The 21,258-nt window shown below is 35.7% G+C and overlaps 1 protein-coding gene across 1 annotated transcript; it reads left to right on the top strand.

Annotated features, from left to right (window-relative positions):
* The first annotated feature begins 4,930 nt into the window (after nt 1–4,930).
* Nucleotides 4,931–20,065, top strand: LOC120350229. Its single transcript, XM_039422796.1, has 3 exons — nt 4,931–5,195; nt 5,861–6,055; nt 19,883–20,065. Exons 1-3 carry the CDS (start codon nt 5,079–5,081, stop codon nt 20,063–20,065), a joined length of 495 nt encoding a protein of 164 aa, XP_039278730.1. The 5' UTR covers nt 4,931–5,078.
* Nucleotides 20,066–21,258: the final 1,193 nt, after the last annotated feature.

The raw sequence follows: 21,258 nt of genomic DNA, 5'->3' as shown, positions 1-21,258 counted from the left end.
ACTAAAAATGAGTAAAGTTTCGATCTAAGGCCTACAAATCTATGGACAGGTTTTGAGGCGGTCTCATCCTTGAACTTTCCTACAACTCTATTTCTCTCCATGGAAAAGCAAGGGTGGGTAGGTGGATAGTTAGAAGTATCGAAAAGGCTCAAATTTTCTCTAATCAACTGATACACATCTTCGACTTTTAGGTTTAGAAGAAAACTGTCGGTGTCAGTCATACACAGTTCTATACGATCCCACGGTATAATTTTTTGTAATTTGCAATAGAAAAAATCGTACATATGGAATTTACTCAACTCCAGTACGGAAAAGCCGGAATAGACAGGCTTGTTCATTTTAAGTTCCAACTTGCGAGAGAAAACTGCGATCACATCCGGACTAATTATTTGCCAGCGTTTACATAGTGGATTTGAAATGTACTTATCTAACCGTTTTTCATCCGTGATAATTTTAACATTCATTTGCTTACGACTACTTTGAATAGTTTTTCCAAATATCAAGTTACAACAGGCCTTAAAGAAGGATATTTCAATTTATTTTTCGCGTTCTGTCTATTCCGGATATTGAAGTCGATGTAGCTTTTCAGCCAGGAGATTGGGAAAAGCTAATGACGCGATGCACTTTCAATAATTTCAAACCGAGCTGAAGGTAGAGCTTTAATTGACATAGTGAACAATGTACTTTTCACGATCGAAAAGTGTGTTCATGAGCTTTTTGGTTCCAGTTTGACCGTTCTCATTTGTTTGGTAGTTCGACAGCAATTCGTGCGGCGGCGTTTGGTGGAGAGGTGCGAGTGGGAAGCTGGCGTGCTTATCATGTAACTCTTGAGGGTACTTGAGATCACATTCTATTATATATCCGGTTTCTGAATTGCTGTCCAAATTCGCGAAATCAAGGCTGGAAATTTCTTCCTCTGAGAGGAATTTGAAATTTCCAACAGGTAAGCTTCGGCTCATAGCTTCCGAGTATAAACTGTTTGCATCGATATAAAGCAGATAATTAGACGGTTTTGAAGGATCGTATGTTTCGGGTAGATGTTTGTTATTTGCTTCGCAATAACGTTTACCGATAAATGACACCCCACCCCTCATCCCTGCCTCAAACATAAGATGCATGTCAGGATGAGTAATCAATTCTAGTTCGACTTTAGTGTGTTTCAGCATGCAATTCCAGGTGAAGTGCGCGAGAGAAAGAAAATGGGTCACATCAAGGCCGTATGAGCTAAAAAGCGTAGACCTCATGGATTCAAAAACTACCGCTAATAGCATTACGTCCAAACATAAATAAAAATCGTGATATTCACCCAGATTTTTCAGCTTGAATGTTGAGAACACTCTTTGCGCATGCTCATATTCTTCGCGAGACAGAGGTGTATCAGTTAAATCATTATGAAAACATTCGATGGGAGGAAGCGATGTTTCCGCGAATTTTTCGGGACAGCTCATGTACAAAGTAGGGATATACTCCTTTTTTCAACAAGAGCTGTCTGTGTTTGCGAGGTGGATCATGAAACACCGAAAATAATCGTTCGAACTTCTTTTCCATGTCTGTACTTTCTACCAAATTACGCACCAATACTTCCAAGGATTCAGACATAAACTTGTAGGAATCTAAAAATTTAATTTTGCCTACTGAAAGTGTCAAAAATCTCTCTGACGTATTTGCGATGCAGGAAAATTTCTTTTTTACATTTACTGAGCGATTTCAGAATAAAATGCGAATCAAAACCGGAGAAATTATGAAAATAACATGATATGTACTCCGGAGTACGAGCTGTTAAATTACAAGAAACATGTGCCGCACACAAGTAATTACCGGTTTCATGCGCATGGTGACGACATTTAATATTGCTGTCTAAAAACGGTTCAGCACAAAGCCCGCAGTTTACTGAATTTTGAAATTCGCGCTCTTGACTTTCGGATAAAGCTTGCATCGGAATTTCTCGTTTCATATCCTCATACAAAATGTCGCCGAGATCTGTAATTTCCTGAAGAAATTTCTCCATGATTTTTTCGTCTAAACTACTCGATCTATGGAGTACAGGTCCGTAGGCGATTTCCCCGTTAATATCTATAACAACGAAACAATATCCGCAAGGAATATGATGCACCGTTTTCTTTGTGTAACTACGAGTAACTTCATCAGAATCGGAATCATCATCATCATTAATATTAAAAACATAAGTTTCTAAATCCACGTAAATGGTGTACTTTTTCTTCAACGTTGCGCCTAGTTTCTTGAATTTTATTGTCTCTCCGCGTTTAGGATATGAAACGCGCTGAGATTCAAACTTGGAACAAAGTTCCACATGTTTCAACAAATTTGCTTTACCATCACAATTTTTAGTTTTGTTTGATATGAACCGGTGGAAACAGAAATTACAAACATGTACTTGACCATCATGTTTTGAAAGGTGGGAGAGAAGACGAGATAGCCCGTTTTTCCCGTTCGCGGTATTTACTAAACAGAAATGAGTTTTTCCTGAATCGCCTTTTAGCATTAAAAGATTAATTTGGTGTTTACGAGTGCGGAAAATGCTTGTACGGAAGGGGAAAAACTTTTTGTTGTCATACGCGATGACATGAATTGCAATGTCCGGATTGAGTATTTCAATTTTCTTAATATCGCGTGTTGTCACCGGGAAATTTACACCTCGCGTATCAAGTGTGTGAGCAAACTTGCTCAAATACTTTACAGTCAAGTCCGAGTTCCTTGGCTTCTGATGGAAATACGCGAGCACTGACCATAAAAAGCATTTTTCATCAGAGAGATTTTTCACATTTATAATACAATGCTTGTTTTTCAAAAACTGGGTGTTTGAATGAAACTGGATGTGTATATAGGATTAAATTTAATCACGTTCACATCCAGTGATTCAATTTTCTTTAGCACCCATCCACTCCCATGTCTTACGAAATTTTCGAAAGATGAGAGGATTTTTTTCACAGCCAAGAAAAATGCACATTAAAATCTTCATAGTTCTCAAGCACGTTTAGCGCTATGTTGGAGTAACTATGTAGATTTATTAGAGATGAGACAGTCTCACCAACCTGCTTGTCATCCATCACCACTAATTATACAGCAAAACATTTAAGACTATAAACCATTTAACATTCCCATCATGCCGTGCCGCATGTTCCCTAATTATATCGAAAACTCGACGTTTCGAGCTCTCAAGCACGTTGGTAATGTCGATATCCTCATCCTCGTCATCGAGGGTGATGCGATGGCGGACTGCGCTTGAATTGATGCCACGAAGTCTGCGTTCCCTCGGCATGATGCTGAAAAACAAAAGAATAATGATCAGGATGGCATAGGCAATAGTGTGTGTGTGTGTAAAGGAGTACAACTACAATTCACAATCAGTTGTGAATTAGCATTCACGATGTTATCACAAGGACAGATAATGTTGCATGAAAGATTGAGATTATTAACATTCGATAAAAGATGGACAAAAACTAGTCAGAATTTGTCCGCAGAAAACATGGCGAAAGAGGGATTTATATTCTCATCTGCACCAGACATTGTGCGATGTGTATTTTGTTCAATTTATTTGGGAAAATGGGAAGAAAGTGACATACCAGCAATAGAACATGCAAGGTACAGCCCGAACTGTAGAAGGAAAGATAATATAACAGTTGAAGAGGAGAATTTCGATAATAATATTCTACGAGAATATGAAGAAAGATATTCAACTTTTAATTGTGTAGAAGATTCATCCGTTCAAGGAGAGTATTTTGAAAAGCATCATCATCTACATTGTGACTTTTGTAAATCATTATCCAATAAAGCAGAGTATTTTGCGAGAAATGGTTATTTCTTACATAAAAATCCATTCTATCTGCAATGTGTCTATTGCAAATATATTATCGAAAATCCATTTGAAAAAGTAATACATTTACCGTTTTGTTTATATGAAGAGTGTGAGAAAGAAGAGCGGGGCTTGGATGTTCCGGATATACCCTATCGTAAAGATGAAGTAAAATCGCATGCATGCAGTATATTGTAGAAGGTTTTTTATCCTCCGAGGACAAAAACTGTCCTCGGAGGACAAAAACTGTCCTCGGAGCACAATTTTCCTCCTCAGAGGATAAAATTGAAGTAAAAATGTACTTACATGTACTGCTTGATGCTGCGTGAATCTCCTCGAGTGTAGATAGCGAGCCTATGGTACAGGTGTAGATAGCGGGCTATGGTACAGGTGTAGATAGCGGTCTATGACTCCTTTCAGATTGATTCCTCTCAGGTGTAGATACCGCCTTTGACTCCTTTCAGATTGATTCCTCTCAGGTGTAGATACCGCCTTTGACTCCTTTCAGATTGATTCCTCTCAGCTGTGTTGTCTCGACGAGAGCTCAACTGGTTATGAGGTTCGGAACTCGATTTGAGAGGTGAGAAAATGCTGTGAAAACAATGAAATATTTAATAACTGAACTGAAATCATTCGAGGATGCTATTCAAAAAAGTGAGCCTCTATCTTGAAATGTTGTGAAATATTTAATAACTGAACTGAAATCAATCGAGAATGCTATTCCTGTATGTTGAAATGCCGTGAAATATTTAATAACTGAACTGAAATCAATCATTCGAGAATGCTATTCAAAAAAGTGAGGCTCTATCTTGAAATGTTGTGAAATATTTAATAACTGAACTGAAATCAATCGAGAATGCTATTCCTCTATGTTGAAATGCCGTGAAATATTTAATAATATTAGAAATCAATCGAGAATGCTATTCAAAAAAGTGAGCCTCTATCTTGAAATGTTGTGAAATATTTAATAATATTAGAAATATGTTTGAGTGAGTAGACATGGGGGATTTCAGCTTCTAGCAGGTGAAGTCTCATGCTGAGTTCTAGACGAGATTTTTTTTTTTCGTCTTCTAACACATGGATGCTATTTGAAAAATGATCGAGTGTCAGAGAGAGAATACTTACAATCTGATAACGATGTGGGAGCACGTGTTGTTGGGGAGAAATTCGAATTTTTTTTTTGCCTTGTAGCACGCTCTCGCTCGCACAAGCCTGGAACAGAGAGAGAAACGTATGCTATATAAACAGAAGTGATGAGAGGAAAATGCAGGGAGAGGAAAATGATGAGAGGAAGAAGCAGGCGAAGAGGAAGTTGGTGTTTGGGGACGAGCCTGAGGTTAGCGGGGAAGAGGAGGAGGAGTCAATCTGCTCACAAACAAAGGTTAGTTTCAACAAATATTATTAACTTGTGTATGCACAGATTTTTTCCGTGATTGATTGTTAAAAAATCTGTGCACATACAAGTCTTTGATTATTTGATACGAATATTATTTGAAATGATTAGAATGCAAGGAATTTGAATTATGAGATATTATTGTTTAAAGTACTCGATCATGCATAAATGTTAGCAATATTTCCTTGAACTGATTAGAATGCAAAGGGAATATTATTTGAAGCGAATAGATATTATTGTTTAAAGTAATCGATTATGCAACAATGTTAGCAATATTTCCTTGAAGTGATTAGAATGCAAAGGAAATATTATTTGAACTGATTAGAAATTATTGTTTAAAGTAATCGATCACGCATAAATGTTACCAATATTATTTGAACTGCTTAGAAATTATTGTTTAAAGTAATAGATTATGCAACAATGTTAGCAATATTTCCTTGAACTGATTAGAATGCAAAGGGAATATTATTTGAACTGATTAGAAATTATTGTTTAAAGTACTCGATCATGCAACAATGTTATTTCAATAACTGATATTACTCACTTTATGCAGAGAATTCGATGATGACAATTTGATGATAATCTGATGTAGAGATCTTGATCTGTAGTATGATCTGAAACAAATAAGACACTAATCAAATATTTTTAAACAGAAACGAGCTGTAATGGACAAGGACTCCTCACTCGTGCCGTTAATGAAGGAGGTGGAGGGTGCGGGAGAGTTGGACTTTGTCCAACTCATAAACAAACCTCTACCCAAACCGTGGATCCCGCTGAGGGAGTTGAAGGAGGATCTAGCGTACCACATCATCGGAGCTCGAGAGGAGACCAATAAACATGGTCGATGTGTAATTTTAAAAATAAGGAATGCAGGAAGCAAATGTGAGGTGTATCTACCTCAAAGATTTGCTTCCTGCATTAGCAGAGAAAAAATAGAACATTTTAACATCAACTGTAAAAATTATGTGTTGCTAGTAACACATAAGTCGGCAAATTGGTCGGATATAAAAATTGTTATTGCTTAACAATTTTTGTATCTGTATACATATGACCTATGTGTTACGAATTGTATAAATGTATGTATGTGTGAATAGATCAATAAATTGTAATATTGTTTCTATAAAAATTGTTTTCAATTCTTACCTGTTGTTGTTGTTGTTGATAAGTTCGTAATGAATAGTAGAAACACACAGAAGAAGAAATGCTGGTTCAGCTGCTCTGTTGTGAATGATATTTAAATAAGGTGACTGGGTCTTTTATAGTTTGTTGCGAGCATGCTCAGTAGTCTTTACCGCTACACACACACACACACACACACACACACACACACACACACACACACACACACACACACACACACACACACACACACACACACACACACACCACACACACACACACACACACACACACACACACACACACACACACACACACACACACACACACACACACAGTCGTACACCCAAGCGCTCGCTCCCTCCTACATTAGCAGGTGTTCCTACAGATGTGGGTGGGCGCACCTCCCCCTTTTCAAATTGCATTCACCTTTTCAGATTTGAAATAATATTCTTATCATTCAAGCAATGTTATAAGCACATAGCAATCTGATACATGCATAAATCTTGTAAAAGCATGACATATTATGAGAGAGAGTGAAGTATTTAAACATGTGCTGTTTCAAATTTCAGTCTAGACGACCGTGATTGATTGTCGAAAACATAAAATTTATAAAGAGCGGTAACCATTGTAACGCATAGCTGCAAGAACAAGATGATGGTTTCACTTTAACTGGCAGTAGCGTACGGCCGATCAAAGGGGAGAACAGTTGAGAGCTGAGTGTTCTCTCCTTCACTCATCATTCGTAGCGCAGAGATTGCTGCGTGGAGAGAAGCATATGGTTTCACTAGTACAGTATATGAATGGCGGATTAAAAAGGAACTCAGTTACTTCACTGATTTCTCTTTCACATGGCTTTCGCAATAGAGGAAAAGCGGTAGATATGGCAACGTGTCAGGGGCTCGACTTGGGTGCAAGTCAGTCTGCTGCTTGTGTGAGAGAGAAACACATAGGAGGCGTATCACAATTTCTCTCTCTCTATAACCTTGACGCGTGCGCTGGATTTCACTACGTATCATCATTAGATAAGGAAAGTGTAGCATGCGTCGAATTCCATTAAGTTAATTGCAGGAGGTGTGTCATTTGGTTCTAATCGTTCGAGCTGATAAGACGAAAAAATGACTGGTTATTTTGATTGCACAAGTTTCAATGAATTCTCATTAAATGAATAAATTAAATTTGAAATTTTTCTTAACTGTCGGCCGGAAAGCAAACCAATTGTATTAATTTGCAATCAATTTAATTTTACAGTACAAGTTATTAGATGTAACAGATTCACTCAGTATAAAGATGTAGAAATATGGATTCACTTTAACTGGCAGTATAGGAAGGCGGGATTAAAAAGGAACTCAGTTACTTGTCTGAGTTTTGTCATGGCTTTCGTAATAGCAAAAAGGAATTTAGAAATATGGTGATTTGAGAATAGGTGATAACGCATGGGGCCATGTCATCTGGCAATCTCTGTCTGCTACTTGTGAGAAGCGAGGGGGGTGTATCCTGCTCTCTCTCTCTCTTGAGACTGGCATTAAGTGTCCATCATGATAAGGAAAGCCCGCGTAGCACGCATTCTTATCCATTAAGTTAATACCATCAACATGTTGATAAGGAAAGTGGGCGTCGTAGCACGCGATGTACTTTCATTGAGTACACACACTTGGCTCTAATCGCTCAAGCTAATAAGATCAAAAATGAGTGAGAATTTTGATTGCACAAGTTTCAATGAATTCTCAATTGAATTCTCAATTGCACCTAGTCAGGTGCAAAGCAAACCATTATTATAAGGCATTAGATGTAACAGATTCACTTCAATTTGACAGTAGAGAATACAGATTCACTTCAATTTGACAGTATAGCAAAAAGGATTCACTAGTACAGTATAGCAAAAGGGATTTTTTTCCCTCATCTAGCATTCACTTCAATCTGTCAGTATAGCATTAGATGTAGAAATATGGATTCACTTTAATTTGACAGTATAGCAATATGGATTCACTTTAATCTGTCACCAAGGGAATTTTTCCCTCTCAAAGAGATTTTTTTCCCTCATCTAGCATTCACTTTAATTTGACAGTATAGCATTAGATGTAGAAATATGGATTCACTTTAATCTGTCAGTATAGAGAGGGAATTTTTCCTCCAAAAAGGGAAAATTTTTTTTCCTCACCTGGGCAAGGGGAAGGGGAGAGAGAGAGAGAGAAAGAAAGAGATATATCTCTCTCTTTTCAACCCCCTCACCTCCACTGGACAAGGGGAAGAGATTAGATTAGATTAGATAAGATAAGATAAGATAAGAGATTAGATAAGATAAGATAAGATAAGAGGGAGAGGGAGAGCTAGAGGGAGAGGGGGGAGGGGGGAAGGGGGAGTTTCCAGGGGGGTGGGGGAGGGGGGAGGGGGGAGATTGCGCAAAAAAACCTGTCTTAAATGTCTAATGTACTCTACTATATTCTGACATTGGAGTTCACAGAAAAATAGGCAGGAATTCAAGTAATAATATCTTTACTGAATATAGTTTTTAAAATCTACTTTTAACTCATAACCAAGCTACATTATATTGAGACAATATAATTTTTGTGATATTTCTTTAAACTATTGCTGTCTTTTTTAATAATAAGCAATTGTAATCCCACTGGAGTTTATAATTCAGTATTTCTTAGAGTTCATAGACCTATTAATCAAAATGAGATTATTTTTTATGGAAATCCTAAAAAAAACAATTCTTCACTCACACCGACTAGCCCAAAATTAGTTGAAAAGGTAAGCTTCAGTAGACCTAATATGGACTTATTAACAATAGGCTAATGAATTGTATTTTGACGTGACAACGTCTTATAAATTGGTTTGCCGGGTGACACTTCAAGAAACTGCATTACATTCCCACGTTATGCGCTCACAATGAGAGCGAGTGAGAGCGGTCGTTTCGGTTCACGGTCGTCTGGAAAGAGCACGAATAGGAGCAGTGGCGAGCAACCCGAAGGCATTCACCTGGAGAGAGAGTGAAACGGAGCAGTCAACCTGCGCAGGCACCGCAAGCAATCTCCTGCTACTGCGCCTGCTTAGGTGAATAAGTGAATAGGTTATGTTGTAGTAATCACAATAATGCATAATCACATAATCATGAATAAGTGAATAGGTTATGTTGTAGTAATCACAATGTTGTGGTTCAGTGCAAGATTCTTTGTATAAATTAATGTTTTAAATATAATTCTTTGTATAAATGTTTTAAATTGTTACTATTATTTCATCCTTCTTCCTACTATACGAATGAATATTCACATTAAAATTATTTTACCACTCAAGTCGTTGTCACATAAAACTTTCGCCCATATACCGACTTTACAGGCAACCATGCAATTTTTTTTATATAGACCTATTGTAGGCCTACATTGCTAATATATTGTATACTCAATTTTTTTAAAATTGAAGAGGAAGAAAAAAACTGTCCATAGCCTACTATAAATTTAATCCTAAAAGACTAATTTAAACATTAAAAAAACAAGTTTTATTTTCTGTAGTGGGACTCAACAATGAAGAATGAGGTTATGTTAACAATGAAGAAAGTAGCCAATGTCACAGCTGACTCTGAGAAACGGCCTAGTTGAAGATTTCAAAATAAGCGATTGCTTGAATGAATGTAGGCATCAATTCAACTTCTTCGAAAGTGATTGAAGAGTAACTACAGGCAAACAAGGTCATTGAAATACCATATAGGCTAATTGATTACTACTTGATGAATGGATATCAGATATTATTCTAGTCTCAAGTCATTTATATTTATAGTAATTAAGGTGATTGAATTATAGAAAATATATTATGAAATAGAAATATCATTGCATTTCCAATCCATAGAAATGTAGCTTTTGAAAAAACTCCATTTTATTCAGGAATGAAACTCTATAATAGGTTGCCAACAAACATTCGAAACATTGAATCAGTCATTCTATTCAAGCAGGCAGTCTATTTATATATTTATATTTATTTATATATTTATATATATATTTTATATATTTATAATATATATATCATTACCTTCCTTAATGATACTTGACACTTCCTGAATAAATATTTTATTTTTTGATTGTATGTATTATAGTATTAGTATTAGTACTGACAAGTTACCTGTCAAATGGGATTTTCCCAAAATTGATGTAATGTAATGATTATTAATAAATAAATAAAAAAATAGAATTCAACATTGAGATAGGATTCAAGAGTTGAGATTGAAGAGGTTTTTCAAAAGGTAGAGTTTAAGATTGAAGAGATTTTTCAAAAGGTAGATTTGAAGATTAAAGAGATTTTTCAAAAGGTAGAGGTAAGAAGTCTTGGAGTAGACTATAGAATAAACTTTGAAGTTCAGAACTAAGAGTTGGAAAGAGTTGAACAAGGTACAAACCTTTACTTTTGAGCACATTTTCTTATGACAGCAATAAATGTTAATTGAATGAACTCTTGAACCAAATCAAATAATTGCTAACCTAACCAAGTCTGACCAAAGCTTACTGAGCCAGAGACAAGATCAAATCTCTTCTAACCTGAGCTTTCCCTAACCTAAGCTTTCCTAACCTAAGCTTTTTCTAATCAGAGATTTTCCTAACCTGAGCTTTTCTCAATCTTAGCTTCCCCTAACCCAAGATCTTTCCAACCTTAGCTTCTCCTAACCAAAGCTTTTCCTAACCTTGACTTTCCCTAACCAAAGCTTCTCCTAACCCAAGTTGTTTTTTTCTAATCTTAGCTCCTCCTAATCTTAGCTTCTCCTAATCTGAGTTTCCCCTAACCCTAGCTTCTCCCAACCTAAACATCTCCTAACCTAAACTCTCCCTATCCTAAGCTGTCCCTAACCTAAGCTTTTCCTTACTAAAGCTTCTCCTAACCTAAGTTTTTCCCAATCTTAGCTTCTCCTAACCTAAGCTTCTCCTAACCTAAACATATCCTAACCTAAGCTTTTCCCATCCTAAGCTGTCCCTAACCTAAGCTTTTCCTAACCAAAGCTTCTCTTAACCTAAGCTTTTCCTAACCTTAGTTTCTCCTGACCTGAGCTTCTTCTAACCTAAGCTTTCCCCAACCTTAGCTTCTCCTAACCTAAGCTTTTCTCAACCCAAGCTTCATCCTAACCTAAGCTTCTCCTCACTTGAGCTTTTCCAATCATAAATTCTCATAACCTAAGCTTTTCCTAACCAAAGCTTCTCCTAACCTGAGTTATTTCTAATCTTAGTTTCTCCCAACCTAAGCCTCTCCTGACCAAAACTTTCCCCCACCTAAGCTTCTCGCAACCTTAGCTCCTCCAAACCTGAACTTTTCCCAATCTAAGCTTTTCCCAACCTAAGCTTCTCCTCACCAAAGCTTTTCCTAACCTTAGCTTTTCCTAACCTGAGCTTTCCTAACCTAAGCTTTTTCTAACCTTGACTTTTCCTAACCAAAGCTTCTCCTAACCTAAGTTTTTCCTAATCTTAGCTTCTCCTAACCTCAGCTTCTCCTAACCTAAACATCTCCTAATCTGAGCTATTCCCATCCTAAGCTGTCCCTAACCTAAGCTTTTCCAAACCAAAGCTTCTCCCAACCTAAGTTTTCGCTAATCTTAGCTTCTCCCAACCTAAGCTTCTCCTAGCCTAAGCTCTTCCTAACCTAAGATTTTCCCATACTAAGCTGCCCCCAACCTAAGCTTTTCCTAACCTAAGCTTTCTCCAACCTAAGCTTTCCCTAACCTAAGCTCTCCCTAACCTAAGCTTTCCCTAACCATAGTTTCTCCTAACCTAAGCTTTCCCCAACCTAAGCTTTCCCTAACCCAAGCTTTCCCTAACCTTAGTTTCTCCTAACCTAAGCTTTCCCAAACCTGAGCTTTCCCTAACCTAATCTTTCCCTAACCTTAGTTTCTCCTAACCTAAGCTTTCCCCAACCCAAGCTTTCCCTAACCTAAGCTTTCCCTAACCTTAGTTTCTCCTAACCTAAGCTTTCCCCAACCTAAGCTTTCCCCAACCTAAGCTCTCCCTAACCTAAGCTCTCCCTAACCTAAGCTTTCCCTAACCTCAGTTTCTCCTAACCTAAGCTTTCCCTATTAGATCTTAGCTTTTCTAAACCTAAACCTCTCCTAACCTTATCCTAACCTGAGCTATTCTCAACCCAAGCTTTCCCCAACCCAAGCACTCCCCAATCATAGCTTCCCCTAACCTCAGCTTCTCTCAACCTAAGCTTTTTCCTAACCTAAGCTTCTCCCAACCTTAGCTTCTACCAACCTAAGGCTTTTCCTAATCAAAGCTTCTCCTAACCTGAGTTATTTCTAATCTTAGCTTCTCCCAACCTAAGCCTCTCCTAACCAAAACTTTTACTCACCTAAGCTTTTCCCAACCTTACCTCCTCCAAACCTGAAATTTTCCTAATCTAAGCTTCTCCTAACCTAAGCTTCTCCTCACCCAAGCTTTTTCCAACCTAAGCTCCTCCTAACCTAAGCTTTTTTAACCTTAGTTTTTCCTAATATGAATTTTCCTGACCTAAGCTTTTCCAATCAATACTTCTTCTAATCTAAAGTTCCCCAACCTAATCTCATCTAACTATAGTTCTCCCAATCTATCATTTTTTTTAATCGAACCTTTCCTACCCTGAATTTCCTAACCTAAGTCTTATTATCCCAAATCTAACAAAGCCCAACTCAAACTAACAAATTCAACCCAGTCCAACCACTACCTCCATAAACAAATCTGTAGCGCATCTGTGTGACATCAGCACAGGTAGGGCTCCTACAACAATAAAAATTCGTTGATCTCAGCTGATCTATATTAGCTAGTGTTTCTATTGGTGTAGGAGCCCTACCTGTGCTGATGTTACACAAATGCACTACGGCTTCGTTTATGGAGGTAGTGGTCCAACCCAATGAAATCTAACCTAACATTTCCCAAAGCTAGCATAGCCCAACCCAATCTAACAAAGCCTAACCAGATAAAGACTGAGCAAGCCTCAGGCTTGCTCAGTCTTCATCAGGTAAGGTTTGGTAGTCACATCGAACTTTGGTAAGTAAGGTTTCATCAATAGCATTAGATACAGGAGAAAATGGGGTCAGCAGTAATGGTTATCTCCATATCAAAATATTCTGAGCATTTTTTTAAGCAAAAATTGACACTTTTTTGTATTATTCAGATTTCCTTTCAACTTCAATCATCAATACCTAAATGAGACTTCAAAATTTTAGTATCCACTGGAGTTACCAATCTTTTCAGAATAATACTTCCAATTATGGAAAAAATGTAGATTGAATCAGAATTCAAATATATCAAATCAAAGTTTGTGAAAAAATAATAAAAAAAAGCATTACAATGAATATTGAACTATTGAATCAGTAATCGAACAAGTGATGACCGGAATCTCTCTTATCGAGCAATTACAGAAACCGATGACACTGTTAAGCATGCTTCAAACTTGTGATCATTTGGATAGAGCAACAACTCCATAACTCTACAACTCTTTGGTGCTTGTAAAAACATTATAGGTTAGGCGAAATTCAATATTGGTTAATAATATGAATAATATTAAATTTCATCGATTTTAATTGTTATTCAGCTGCCAAAACCTATTTTTTCTTTCTCTTCGTTAAAAAAAATTGAAATCTTCAAAAAAATATCATGTTCAGTCTTCAGTAATAAAAAAATATTACTGATTCGTTTTCATAGAATGAATAAAGATAAAAATTACAAATAAAAGTTTCAAAATAATTTTCCATATTTTAAATTGTTTTTGTAAAAAAAATATTATAAAGCAATAGTAAACTTATATCAAAAGCTGAAATCGATGCAGGAGTTTCGTAGGGAAAATTATCGATATCAATAAATCGATAATCCCATGCACCATCGAAAATCATCTATTCATCCATCCTAATGAAATAGGTGACAGGCTATCGCTATCACAGTTTATACTATCGTAATCGTTTAAAGTACCGTAATTTAAATTGTTTAAAACAAAAAAAAAAAACATTCTGAGACAAAGTTAATTTAGATTAATGAGCAAAAGATACAAGATACTAGTATTTCAACAGTAAATAGAGTAAAAATACTGACTAAGTACTGATAATAAGGTTAGTTAATGTCATATTTTCGAAATGTCTTTAATATTATTTAGAATAACTTTTTTGAGTTGAAATTAGGCTAGCGACACCTATTTTTACTTTCCTTGCCCTACTACCATAGGTAAGGAAAGTATTGCTTTCCAAAAAAAATTAAGGTTCCCCAATTTCAAGTTTTCTATACGTTTCAAGGTCCCCTGAGTCCAAAAACATGATTTTTGGGTATTGGTCTGTGTGTGTGTATGTGTGTATGTGTGTGTGTGTGTATGTGTGTGTGTGTGTATGTGTGTGTGTGTGTATGTCTGTGAACACGATAACTCCATTCCTAATTAACCGATCGACTTGAAATTTTAAACTTGAGATCCCTATACCATGAGGACCCGACAATAAGAAATTCAATAAAATTCAATTCAAGATGGCGGAAAAAATGGCGGATAATTACTAAAAAACCATGTTTTTCACGTTTTTCTCGAAAATGGTTCTAACGATTTTCTTCAAATTTATATCATGGATAGCTATTTATAAGCCCCATCAACTAGCATGAGTCTCATTTCTGGGAAAATTTCAGGAGCTCCGTAATATTCTTGAGAAAAATGGCGGAAAATGACTAAAAAACCATGTTTTTCACGGTTTTCTCGAAAACGGCTCCAACGATTTTCTTCAAATTCATACCATGGATAGCTATTTTTAAGCCCTATCAACTGGCATGAGTCTCATTTCTGGGAAAATTCCATGAGCTCCGTAATATTCTTGAGAAAAATGGCGGATAATGACCAAAAACCAGGTTTTTCACGGTTTTCTCGAAAACGGCTCTAACGATTTTCTTCAAATTCAAGCCATGGGTAGCTATTCATAAGTCCTATCAAATGACATGAGTTTCTTCCTTGGAAAATTGCAGGAGCTCCGTAATATTCTTGAGAAAAATGGCGGATAATTACTAAAAAACCATGTTTTTCACGATTTTTTCAGAGAAATAATACAGGCTTAGCCTAGTTTTTCCTCCAATGTCATAATTGTATTATTATCATAGTGTTTTATACAATCAAATGAAATAAATGAACAACCCTGACTTACCTTATTGCACTATGTTGTTATGTTAACCACATAGAAAGCCAAAATGTTTTTTAGTATATTACTAAACTATGAAAGCTAATTTTCAACTTGAAATTTTAATAAAATATCACATCGAAGCTTTGGGTTTAATGGTTCCAGCAAGCAGCAATTCAAGATCAACAAGGAAGAATCCCATTGCTTTTTTTTTAAAGATAATAATTCAGTTTAATATAGAAACAGTAGAAAAATGTAGAGAGACAAAGCTGGTAAGAATGTTATAGGCAGCACTAGTATCAATCTTCAAAACGTCACGGATCTAGTTTATATGCTATATATAAAATGATGACGTTCTATGTCGACCAAATGCCTAGTGATGACGTATAATACCTTTTTGCCACACTTGGATGTAATGAGCTGGTTTACGTGCGTCATATGGAGGCCGAAAGTGATTGTTTTCCGACCAGGCCGGTAAAACTTTACGGCCCTAGGGCTGTAAAATGACCTTGAATAACAGCTGATCATGTCCGATCTCACAAAAATCATAGAGAGATAATCTCATAACGACTGTAATAGTCTATATAATTATGTATCGTGAAACGCAGTATTATGTCTATAATATATTTTATAAATTACTGTTTCATAATTTAATATTTGTTATTGTGTTTTTGATATCAAACAATAGAATACGATGATATCTCCATAGCCTCAACAATATAATGTTGGTTGCATTGTCCATTGTCAGAAAGGTACGTATTGCAAGTATTTAAAAGTGAAGAATCAAATTTGAAATCAAAGTACAATAATTGTATCAATATTTAAAAGTGAGGTAGAGTAATAATTGTTTCTTTTTTATTATCGAATTCCACTTCTTAATGCAATACAATCAACTATAATAACAAGAAAATACAGCAGAGATCTGAAGTTTAAGGTAAGCCTACTGGTGAAACTCAGCCTTGACTAAAAAATTCCTAGTAATTTTCCCGTAATTCATTATTAAAACTTTTAGATAATTTTTCTTTAATATTGAACCATATAGAGAAAACATTAGGCCCACTCAAGATTGAATCTTCGAATGTTTTCTCTATGATTTCAGAGCAATGTTTTGTTGAAGCCAAACCGGCTTCAAATTAATATGCCGCTATACACTATATTATAGTAGCCTACATACGTTACCTGACTTAATTCAGAGTGAAAATTTTATTGTGAAACAGATAATAATATTAATTTTAATAATATAAGTCATGAGCCAAAGTCTGTTGTACCTTTGACTTTAGAAAGAACCTTCTTCTATAGAAAGAACAACCTTCTTTCTATAGTCAAATGTTGTACGCTTTTTTGGAGTGAAGTAAACTTTTTTAGAAGTCTAGTTTACAGTATTACGTGTATGCTAAGAGTTATCAGTCAGGCCTCTACGTTCAACAATATGCATTAGCCGAGAGCGTAAAGGTGTAATACAACAGAACTCAAAGCTCAGTGAATAACAAACACGATCTTGGTTCAAATCTCGGTCAATGACATTTTTTTTTGTTGATGAATTTTGACTTTTATTAGCTATTTTTTATATTAGTTACCATAATTTAAATTTCAATCAATTTTTTAGATATATTTTGAGACAAAACTGTGAAATATGCAATTATATTAATTTTCTCATCACATTATTTCAAAATAGTAATGAAAATTCTATTCATCCATCTATCCATGAGATATTGCACCGGGCGCAAAGCCCGAGCTATAAATATTCAAACAATTATTCGAAATATTAATAGTATAAAAATATGGTCACTATTGTAAATTATTAATTAGTAATATTGAAATTAATTGACAGTAAAAGTTGTCATAACCAAGATTCAAACTATCAAAATAGGCTGTTTGAATTTTATTAATTTTTCAATTTCTTATAAATATTGGGAAGTTTTTTTTTTGGTGTGGCGAAAAATAGCGTTCACAACACGGGCAAAAATGTTTTTCCAGCTCTCAAACGCTTCAAGTTCTCGACTTCGTCTCAAACTTGAAAACCGCGATCTTGAGCCGGAAAATGTACATTTTCAACCCTAGGTGCGAAATATACTATTTCGCCACACTTGGATGTAATGAGCTGGTTTACGTGCGTCATATGGAGGCCGAAAGTGATTGTTTTCCGACCAGGCCGGTAAAACTTTATGGGCCTAGGGCTGTAAAATGACCTTGAATAACAGCTGATCGTGTCCGATCTCACAAAAATCATAGAGAGATAATCTCATAACGACTGTAATAATCTATATAATTATGTATCATGAAACGCAGTATTATGTCTATAATATATTTTATAAATTACTGTTTCATAATTTAATATTTGTTATTGTGTTTTTGATATCAAACAATAGAATACGATGATATCTCCATAGCCTCAACAATATAATGTTGGTTGCATTGTCCATTGTCAGAAAGGTACGTATTGCAAGTATTTAAAAGTGAAGAATCAAATTTGAAATCAAAGTACAATAATTGTATCAATATTTAAAAGTGAGGTAGAGTAATAATTGTTTCTTTTTTATTATCGAATTTCACTTCTTAATGCAATACAATCAACAATAATAATAAGAAAATACAGCAGAGATCTGAAGTTTAAGGTAAGCCTACTGGTGAAACTCAGCCTTGACTGAAAAATTCCTAGTAATTTTTCTGTAATTCATTATTAAAACTTTTAGATAATTTTTATTCAATATTAAACCATATAGAGAAAACATTAGGCCCACTCAAGATTGAATCTTCAAATGTTTTCTCTATGATTTAACTATTTTCAGAGCAATATTTTGTTGTAAAAATGCCGGCAAACCGGCTAAGTGTTATCAGTCAGGCCCCTTTGTTCCACAATACGGAATGGCCGAGAGCGTAAAGGTGTAATACATCAGAACTCAAAGCTCAGTGAATAGCAAACATGATCTAGGTTCGAATCTCGGTCAATGACATTTTTTTTTGATGAATTTCGACTTTTATTAGCTATTTTTTATATTAGTTACCGTAATTTAAATTTCAATCAATTATTTTGATATATTTTGAGACAAAACTGTGAAATATGCAATTATATTTCATTTTTCACATTATTTCAAAATAGTAATGAAAATTCTGTTCATCCATCTATCCATGAGATATTGCACTGGGTGCAAAGCGCGAGCTATAAAAATTCAAACAATTATTCGAAATATTAATAGTATAAAAAAATGGTCACTATTGTAAATTATTAATCAGTTATATTGAAATTAATTGACAGTGAAAGTTGTCATAACCAAGATTCAAACTATCAAAATAGGCTGTTTGAATTTTATTTATTTTTCAATTTCTTATATATTGGGAAGTTTTTTTTTTGGTGTGGTGAAAAATAGCGTTCGCTACATGGGCAAAAATGTTTTTCCGGCTCTCGAACACTTCAAGTTCTCGACTTCATCTCGAACTTGAAAACCGCAATCTCGAGCCGGAAAATGTACATTTTCGACCCTAGGTGCAAAATATACTATTGTTTCAATGTCGTCCGAGTGGTTTGTCGTCCGAGTGGGTACCCACCCATGTATGAAACTATTTATCATCCTATGGTATCATGAGGGGCTACTAATTTTTTTTAATGAATCAGCTAGTACCTTATTGTATCTTGTTATTTAGGCTTGCTCAACATTTTTCGAAAAATACTGTCACTTTCAAATGTCAATTCAATGAATTAAACCAGAGAGAAACAATAGCATAATTCACGCTATTATTTCTCTATGCTTAAACGTAGACAAACAAGGATGATAGTTATTAATCCTTGGTAAAACAGCTGATAACTTCGCCGTCTGTCAATAACTGAAAATGGGAGTGCCTGTGTAGGAGTGAGACAGAATTATGTTCAGCTGTTGAACTATTGCAATCAATCAGTTTATCCCATGAGTTTATCAATCAGTTTATCTTGCAATATTGATTAACAAAATATTGGGGCACCGAGCTTTGTGCGTTATTTATTTATTTATTGATAAACAGAACTCAATTCTTCAAATGATTGGGGAAGGACTAACAGGCATAGCCCAAAACGGTTTCTTCCCCGAATTTTGATTTATACACTATAAATATTCCAAAAAGTAGGTTATGATCCATACACTTGAATTCAGGTCAAATTTTCTGTTCAAATATCTGAAAACATAAACGTTCTAACTTAGATTATTTACAAAACAAATTGAATAACAAAATAACACTCACTTATCACTCATGAATATGATAAACTATGCGTTTATGCTTATATGCTTTTGTACTCCAGAGTGAAGCTCGGTGCCCTGATATTGATCCCTAAGTGGCAAGTTTTTAAGTTTTTTCTGTCATAAATAAAATTATTTTTCTCATCTCACATTTATTTCATGACGGTTTTGAAAGTTTCCGTTATTGTGGGTTAGATATATCAAAAATCACCTATGAATTTACCTGGTAATAATAATTGTGGTTTTTCTTGAGACAGACGTTTCCACAACATAGTTTTTCCAAGCAGAATGATTTCACTTTGATCACGGCTTCGCTGATAGTGAGGTTTTCAGCAGACTTCGGACACTTCACCTCAATCAGATTATCACCTCCAACCAGTCCATCAGGTGAAGCCGCCAAGAAGTCATGTTCTTTGTCAACAAGCAAACCGGAAGGCTGAACTTGAATTTCTTCCATTTCTTGAAACGCATTCATGGCAGCTGGTTTGTGGAGCTGTCCATACAACGTAGCATCTTTTGAGACCTTGCTGTATAATAATTGTTTGATGACTGGCGCCCATTCCGATCTTTGCAATCTGTTAAGAATACTCGAGAGATAAGAAAGACAGAATTGTTCATGCAGTTCCCCTCCCCCTGCTTCACCCTCATTGCTGTTGGAGAAGAAGGCTTCTCCCTCCACAACCTCAGTCTTCAGCACTCGGCTGACCCATAAACAACCATCTCTCGTAAGTAAAGCTAAAAAGCTCTCTTTTTTGTTACTTTCACACAGCTCATACATCATACATGTTAACCAGTTCTAAATTCGCGGTCCTCCTAGCTCTCATAGAATTACCAAACTTGGTCCTCCGAGCCGGATAGCATTTGGAGAAAAGATTCAGCTCCTAATAACAAGTCAACTTTATTAGAGATGTGAAACTTATCATCAGCCAGTTTCAAGTTTGAAAAATGTTCAAATACTTCAGGGTTCAATGAGACCATGGGTTGGTTACATGTGATGACTGATAAGACAGTGGCTTTAGTACTCAATCTAAATTCTGGTTTGAGCCTCGAGGATATAGTGAGATGAACTTCACCATGAGTTTTAGTAGTTTTAGAGCCAATACCGATGAGTTCTCTATCAGTGTAGCTAGACTTCAAATTCAATTTATTCACTAACTCCTTAGTGACAGCTGTTATTTGTGAGCCTGAATCTATTATGGCTCAGGCAATGTGAGGCCGATTGAAATGATCAAATACTATGACATTAGCAGTACCCAACAGACAAGAGGATGTATCTGAGGTCGATAGGCTAGAAGTATCACATACAGCACCAGATGTAGGAGCGCTATCCTTCTGAGAACGCACATTAGTAGGATCAGATGAGCTAGAATACCTCTTTTCATTATGCAATAATGTATGATGCTTAGGTGAGAAACAAGTTTTACATACATTTGTAGAATTGCAGAACTCTCTTCTGTGAGAAAACGAAAAACATGCTAGACATAGGTTATTTTCTCGAACAAACTTGTATCGTTCATCAACAGACATATTATAAAATTTTTGGCATGCATAGATATTATGATCCATAGATTTACGTACAATACACAGTGGTTTAGACTTGACATTCAGGTTAGTAATCTTAGACTGAGTCTGA

The sequence above is a fragment of the Nilaparvata lugens genome, chromosome 3 (assembly GCF_014356525.2).
Source record: "Nilaparvata lugens isolate BPH chromosome 3, ASM1435652v1, whole genome shotgun sequence".
Lineage (NCBI taxonomy): Eukaryota > Metazoa > Arthropoda > Insecta > Hemiptera > Delphacidae > Nilaparvata > Nilaparvata lugens.
The sequence above is the reverse complement of the archived record's forward strand: the minus strand, read 5'-3'. Positions and strand labels throughout refer to the sequence as shown.

Bases quoted from the DNA above. Each gene is read 5' to 3' on its own strand.
- LOC120350229 (XM_039422796.1), top strand. From the start codon at position 5,079: ATGCAGGGAGAGGAAAATGATGAGAGGAAGAAGCAGGCGAAGAGGAAG. The intron at 5,196-5,860 runs GTTAGTTTCAAC...ATTTTTAAACAG, and splicing joins CAATCTGCTCACAAACAAAG to AAACGAGCTGTAATGGACAA. The intron at 6,056-19,882 runs GTAATTTTAAAA...TTCTTGAGACAG, and splicing joins CCAATAAACATGGTCGATGT to ACGTTTCCACAACATAGTTT.